Raw genomic sequence first — 7,425 nt, 5'->3', positions numbered from 1 at the left:
CACAGTAGCCTGTTTCCTTGCCCTCCACGACACAAGGTTTGATCCCAGAAACACAGCAAAACCACATGTGGACCTCCTATCATCAGGGCATCCTGCCCAGTCAACATCTGAATAAGCACTAACTAGCATGGATGGTGATTTAACAATCTTGATTCCAAGTCCAATTGTGAACTTTAGATACCTCAGAATTCTCTTTACTGCAGTCCAATGAACTGTACTAGGTGCATGTAGGTGCATGTAGGAACTGACATACTTTGTTGACAAAATATGAAATATCAGGTCTAGTCAACGTTAAGTATTGTAGAGCACCAACTACACTTCTATAGTTTGTTGCATCATTCGGTCCAAGTAACTCACCTCCTTCAACTGTAAGTTTCTCAGAAGTAGAAAGTGGTGTGCTTACTGGTTTGCAATGTTCCAGTCCTACCCTTCTTAAAATATTTGTGGTGTATTTCTCTTGTGTAAGAAGTATTCCATCCTTGATCTGTTTCACCTCTATACCAAGAAAATAATGAAGATCACCCAGATCCTTAAGTGCAAATTCCACTTTAAGATCACGAAGCAGGCAGGTAGTGGCTTCTGAGCTGGAACTAGCAACAATTATATCATCAACATAGACAAGAACAAACATAGAGATGTTGCCTTTATGATAAAAGAATAGTGAGGTATCTGCCTTGCTTGGAGTAAAACCAAGTTGTTGTAACTGAGTGCTCAATCTGGAGTACCAGGCTCTTGTGGCCTGTTTTAATCCATACAAGGCTTTGTCCAACTTACAAACAAAATTAGGTGTGCTTCTGTTTTCATACCCTGGTGGTTGCCGCATGAACACTTCTTCCTCAAGAACACCATGAAGAAATGCGTTCTGAACGTCTAGCTGGCGTAGACTCCACCCTCTGGAAATAGCAATAGACAACACAAGTCTAATAGTAGCTGCTTTAACAACAGGGCTAAAGGGTATCCTCGTAATCAATTCCAAACCTTTGTTTAAACCCTTTTGCAACCAATCTAGCTTTGTATCTATCTATACTCCCATCAGACTTCTTTTAATCTTATAGACCCATTTGCAATCAATCAAATTCTTTCCCTTTTCTGGTGGTACAAGATGCCACGTTTGATTTTTCATGAGTGCTTGATATTCATTGTCCATAGCCCCTTTCCATTCTTTGTGAGTAAGAGCTTCTGCTAAATGAGTAGGTTCTCCTGAGCTGGTAAGAAAAGCATACTTACGAGAATCATACCTTACTGTACCATCCTTGTATTCCTTAGAACACTCCAGATTTTGATCTGGTATGGCACTGAGAAGTTTCAGATGATACACGTGCAGTGGCTGTTTAGATATGTGGCAGCAATAAATGCTTCATCCCAATACTTTAGAGGCATAGATGCATGGGAAAAAAGAGAAAGGCCTACTTCAACGATATGATGGTGTTTGCGTTCGACAGACCCGTTCTGTTGGTGTGCATGACGACACGAAACATGATGCTCAATGCCTATGCTTCGAAAGAAAGAGTTGAGTTTCTCATACTCTCCTTCCCAGTCACTCTGGACTATAATAATTTTCTTGTCAAATTGACGTTCAACAAGCTTTTGGAACTCTTAGAAGACAGAAAAGACCTCAGATTTGAACTTAAGCAAGTATATCCATGTAAACTTGCTATAATCATCAATGTAGCTAACATAATATTTTTTTTTCTTCCAAAGGAATCTCTAGCATGACCCCATACATCACTGAATATCAGTTCCAACGGAGCATGAGACACACTATGTGACTTAGGATACGGGAGTTGATGACTCTTGGCGCATTGACAAGCATCACAAACAGACTCTTTATTCTCACTACCGGACAATTGATGATTGCCCTTATTCACTACTTGATCAACTATTTTTAATGAAGGATGACCTAATCTTTGATGCCACCTCTCTAAGGACGACTTGACCACGGAGTAAACTTGACGATGACGCTTGCGGCTAAAATCTTTTTATGTGATAGGATATAGACCACCGATGCATCTACCGTGATGGAGGAGCTCCCTCGTTGCTCGATCCTTAATGAAAAAAATACTTGGGGTGAGTTTCAAAGAAGATATTATTATCGGCTAACAAGCGAGACATGGAAGCAAGTTTTTTTTTGGCTTGAGGGACATGAAGAACATCTTTTAGAAGAGGATCACGTTTAGCATTGGAAAAATTAATAGAAGATTGACCAATGTGACATATGTCCTTACCTCCTCTGCTGGCAGCGGTGTTTATCTGATCATTGCCATAGTATCTCTCTCGGCTTGCAAGCTTCTCTAATTCACTGGTGACATGATCTGTGGCTCCAGAGTCAGCGTACCAGACGGTGTCTCCAGCTTCTTCTTGCTCCCTGATGGCTGCAGCAACATGGCGTTCCTCGACCACGTAATCTTCATTGTAGCGATGCCAACAATCTTTCACCTCATGCCCTGGCTTTTTGCAAAGCTGGCAACGGGGTCTGGTGTTGGAGTAGGAGACGCCAGAGGAGCATGGGCTGGAGTTGTTGGCGCGCCCACGTCCGCTGTTGTTGCTGTTGCCGCGTCCGCGCCCCTGTTGGTGACCACAGTGACCACGTCCTCGGCCTCCAGTGCCACGACCACGTGTGAGAGCATTGACTGATGACTGGCGGGTGTTGTTACCTTGCAGCAGATTCATCCGGGCTTCAAAACCTAGCAACTGATTGTGGAGCTCCTGGACCGTCACCGGTTCGATACGTGCATCCATGGCTGAGATCACCGGGTTGTACTCGATGTCCAGCCCTTTGAGAACATAGGAGGTTATCTCTCCTTCAGAGAGGGGGTCACCGGTGCAGGCGATCTCATCGGCGAAGGCTTTGATCTTCTCCAGGTACTCGGGCATGCCCATGCTTCCTTTATGCAGATTGGCGAGGGCGATGCGGGTGTTGATGATCTGTGCTTGCGTCTGGGCAGTGAAGGAGGCGTGGATGGCACTCCTCACCTCAGCCGGCGTTTGAAGGGTAGCTACCTGCGCGAGAACCTCACGTGAAAGAGATCCCATAAGGTATCCTTGTACCTGTTGCTGCTGGGCATACCAGATCGACTGGGCGTAGTTGAAGACCTGCTCCTCCTTCCCATCTTTGGTGATGGTGATGGTAGGAGGGGGCGCCGGGCTTGCGGCGTCGAGGAAGTGCTCCATCTGTGCTCCCTTGATTTGGGGAAGCACGATGGTCTTCCAAAGGAGGAAATTTGTCCTCGTGAGCTTCTCTGATGGAGGAGACCCGAGAGAGGCGACGCTGCTGTAGGTGGAAGAAGGTGCATAGGTGGAAGGTGCAGGTTGGGTGGACAGGGCGCTCATGGTGGATCCAATCAGGGCGGAATTGGTGGAGGCAGCGGTGTTGGCGTTGGTGCCTGACATGTCCCTCTCGATAGATCTCTCTCTAGGTAGGTTTTAGGTTTCTCTCTCGATCAACTAGATCGATCACAGGAAGGCTAGACGTACGAGAGGAAGGGCTCTGATACCATGTAAGATTTGGTAGGAAGCGTTGAACCCTTTGCCCGGGCCGCATGTATATTTATATGAGAGTTGCCGTAGCTTACACAATTGGAATATCGCTAGGATCCTTCTAGATTACAACGAGAGCGACTTGAAGAAGAAGAATAGAAAAAGAGATAGAAACAGAAACAGTTTAAACATATCTGGCTATCTCTACGTAAGCTATTCTAATAGAATTCACATGATTCCAAGCTTCTTTACTTGGTGTTGAGAGATCTCAAACACTCATGGGTTGGTTGATCTCTGACACCCAGAGTAAGCACACAAATGACCGATTGCCTGCCAAATTTAGATAATTTGAAATAGCCAGAGCAAATAACTGATAAAATTACGTAACAACAATAAATTACCTATACAAGAAATCGCCGCGGTCGACGCCGGTGGCTTGAGCAGTGCAGGGGGCGGCGCGGCGTGGGTTGACGGCTCCGACGACGGTGTCGAGTGGGTCGAATACCGGGCGGCCCTGTGCAGCACGGCATGGAGGCCGGCCGTGCGGGAGCTGAGGCGGGTGCGGACGGGCTCCAGCGAGAGGACCAACACGGAGCGCACCTGCTCCGGCAACCGATCCGCCTGGTGTCAACGGACCTCACCTTTGAATTCATTCTGAAATACAACAAGATTCAGGATATCATTTGCTGTCTGTTCCAGTTGAGTGTTTTTTCAGGAAGCAAAAAAAGAAAAGGCTCGCATTCATCCTGAATCCTTTGTCTTCATGGCTTCAGAATTCATATGAGTTCCGATTGAACAGACAGCAAAAGTTTTAGAACTTAGGTCGAGCAGTAACTAGTACTCCCTCCGTCCGAAAATACTTGTCATCAAAATGGATAAAAGCTGATGTATCTCGAACTATTTTAGTTCGAGATACATCAGCTTTTATCCATTTTGATGACAAATATTTTCGGACGGAGAAAGTACTACCACAACAGATATACAACAAGATACTACAAAACCACTAGCAAAAGATTAATGCATACGAAAAATCTCGCCGGCCCAAGATTAAAAATTACTTTCTCCGTTTCATAATATAAAAGTATCAGTGTCAGATACGCTCTTATATTATGGGACGGAGATAGTACATATGTTATCTTTTTTAAAGGGACCGACTATTTTAAGTCGCGCGAAGAAACGTTTGGCATCAGTCTTTTCTTGAGCGTTGGGTGACACCGTGGCCGTGGTATCGCCATCTTATACTACTTTCACAGCATTCACCAATTGACACTTTGGCCGAGTGGTTAAGGCGTGTGCCTGCTAAGTACATGGGCTCTGCCCGCGAGAGTTCGAATCTCTCAGGTGTCGATTTTCTTTTTTCGCTTTTTACCTCTTTTTTTCCTCGGGTAGATGGGCCACCGCTACGACTGGCCACAGATAGAATATGTCTCAAAAAAAAAGCCCACAGATAGAATGGCCGTCCACCTACAAAAAGAAGCCCAGCCTCAAAAAAAAAAAAACCTACAAAAGGAAGCCTCGTCTAAAAAAAACCCCTATAAAAAAACATAGGAGGCCACCACCCAGAAGAAAAAACCTACAATGAACCTACCACTAACAAAAAGAATATCCAGACTTGGATTTTCTACACTCTGCACGAAATACACGCTCGTACAAACTGTAAAAATCCAAAACGATAGTAATACATATTTGATGTCCTTTTTTCGTCAATGCATTGACGCATGTTCTAAGTGCATGTAAAATTTCACCAAGAAAAATACATCCGTGGCGATCCGTGGAAATACAAAATTCAGGTATCAAAACGCGACATTTGGAGTACTCAATTTTGTTTTCGTTTTGCACAGACCAGGATGGATGTCGGGCGGTGAGGGGTATTTGTGGGTGAGGTACATTTTGCTAGTTCATTTTTTTAGTTAATTGGATGATGGATATACTGCTGACATTAATCTTAAATGCGGCACTCTTGCCCACAAGTTAAGGGCGCTAAATGATTTCTTTCCCCTCCTGTTGGCCTTTTGTATAGTGCTTATCTTTTCCTTTTTTGTTATACTATTCGATTTTATAAACACAATTGATAAGTACAAGGTTGGGACTTACACACTGCATATCTTCAAAATAGGAAAATATTTTGGGTTTGCAAGGCCTTTACTTCATAAATACACAAGTACTAATTCTATCTGTATTATATTATGTCTAGTTTTGAGCGGAAGAGATGGTACATGGTATGACATCATTGTTTTTTTCTTTTCCTTGTCATAAAGTAACTACAGAAACCTTCCTCCCCTCGATCTCCGTCAGCGAGTCTGTGGAGTGTGGATTCACCTCCACTCTGCTTGCTGCTCCGACGGCCGATGACGGGGATGGGAAACCTGCCCCCTCGGCTCCTTCTAGTACATAGGTAGGATTTTAGTCCTGGCAGGACGGTGCTTGGACGGGTGGCGACGCTTTTTATTTGAGTCAGTCTTCCGGGATCTGATCCTCCTCAAGTTCGTTCATGCGAACGGATTAGATGGAGCTCCAGCGTAGATTCCTACCAGCTCCTTGGGCCAGCGGGTTAGCGTTTCTCGATGTGCGTACACAACAACGATATTTGGCATCAGGTTTTTCAGATCGATTTAAGGATTCAATGGTGATGACTGTGGCACTGGTCCTTAGAGGCACATGCATGAAGATTTACTGGCTATCATCGACAAGGTCAAGCTGGCTCCGGTATGGAAGCGGTGACGGCGGCACATCGCGACCCGTTCTAGCAGCGACAATGGTGAATCTTTATAATAGGTCTGAAACTTTTTTGAGGGAAAAAAATGTCACGGAGGTCAGCGCGCGTGCCGGCCCGCCACGGCCCGTGTACTAAGCGTGCCTGACCCGTTTAACTCGGGCCGGGCCGGGCCCTCCCATTTGTCCAGGTTTGGTTGTACATCAACTAAATCGCTTAACCGTCACATTCTCGGGGGGCTATGTGCAAACCTCGGCAGACGAAGAGGGGGCAAGAATCTCCCCTCTCTCCTTCCTCATCTCCGGCGAGGCCCCGACCCCGCACCCCACGGCGGCCGGAGGCGATGGCGAGGAAGGGCGTGTCGTACGTGACGGCGGCGCAGCTGGTGTCCATGGTCAGCGACCCGCGCGTCGCCATCATCGACGTCAGGTACGCACCGTGGCCGCGCCGGGGAGCACGAGCCAGAGGAGGCTGACGTGGGTTGGGGTGTATGTGCAGGGACGAGGAGCGGATCTGCGACGCGCACATCGCCGGGTCGCACCACTACGCCAGCGACGGCTTCGCGGACCGGCTGCCGGAGATCGCCGAGGCCACCCGGGCCAAGGACACCCTCGTCTTCCACTGCGCCCTCAGCCAGGTCGGTGAGGCCCCTCCCTCCTTCAAAGTTCCTCTCTTCCAGCTCTTGATCTTTCGAATACCACTTGCTAAAGCGAGCAAACAATTAGCACCTTGGACCTTTGGCAGCAGTACAGTTGGTGCCTCTTGTAGATCTCATGGATTATGAGTTGACCAGGGTTTCAAAGGTGGAGGCACAAATTACAGAGATAAAATTATTTGTCTATACAATGTACTGTGAGTTTGATGGGATGGTGGTTATTTGTCTCTATTATCTACTGTGAATTTGATGGTTATTATTTGGAAATGCAAATACAACTGCTATGTGTGTTACACATGAAGGCATCAACAAGGTAGTTGAAACTGGATTCCATTTTTTTTCTTTTTTACAGAATCAGACCATAGAAGGTTTCGCGAACATAGCCAGTGAGACAGTTTTTGTGCAGATGCGGTAGCCATAGGACTTCCATTTGTTTCATTCTGTGGGTTTACATGTTATTGTCATTCACGATTGTACGATGTCAGGATTCACTTTCTTTCATACCCTTGCAATCATCGTGTGCTCTCTAGGCCCGTGGTGAGGACTCAGGACATCTTTTATATGCTTAGGCCTTGTTTTT

At 46.1% G+C, this 7,425-nt stretch overlaps 1 protein-coding gene and 1 non-coding gene across 3 annotated transcripts in view; both read left to right on the top strand.

Moving 5' to 3' along the window:
- The first annotated feature begins 4,742 nt into the window (after nt 1–4,742).
- Nucleotides 4,743–4,824, top strand: TRNAS-GCU (transfer RNA serine (anticodon GCU)). The gene has a single exon. It is a non-coding gene; the product is annotated as a tRNA-Ser (tRNA).
- Nucleotides 4,825–6,400: 1,576 nt separating this feature from the next.
- The window catches only part of LOC123093993 (arsenate reductase 2.2), a 2,826-nt gene continuing 1,801 nt past the window's right edge, over nt 6,401–7,425 (top strand). Inside the window, exons 1-2 of one of the 2 annotated variants that reach the window (XM_044516060.1) lie at nt 6,401–6,619; nt 6,689–6,827. In XM_044516060.1, the coding sequence (XP_044371995.1) occupies nt 6,432–6,619; nt 6,689–6,827 (327 nt within the window). In that variant the 5' untranslated portion in view covers nt 6,401–6,431. Of the gene's footprint in view, nt 6,620–6,688; nt 6,832–7,425 lie in introns of both variants that reach the window. The other variant, XM_044516059.1, reaches the window with a different exon arrangement.

This window comes from Triticum aestivum, chromosome 4B (genome assembly GCF_018294505.1).
Source record: "Triticum aestivum cultivar Chinese Spring chromosome 4B, IWGSC CS RefSeq v2.1, whole genome shotgun sequence".
Classification (NCBI taxonomy): Eukaryota; Viridiplantae; Streptophyta; class Magnoliopsida; order Poales; family Poaceae; genus Triticum; species Triticum aestivum.
This window is presented reverse-complemented; position numbering and strand designations above follow the sequence as displayed.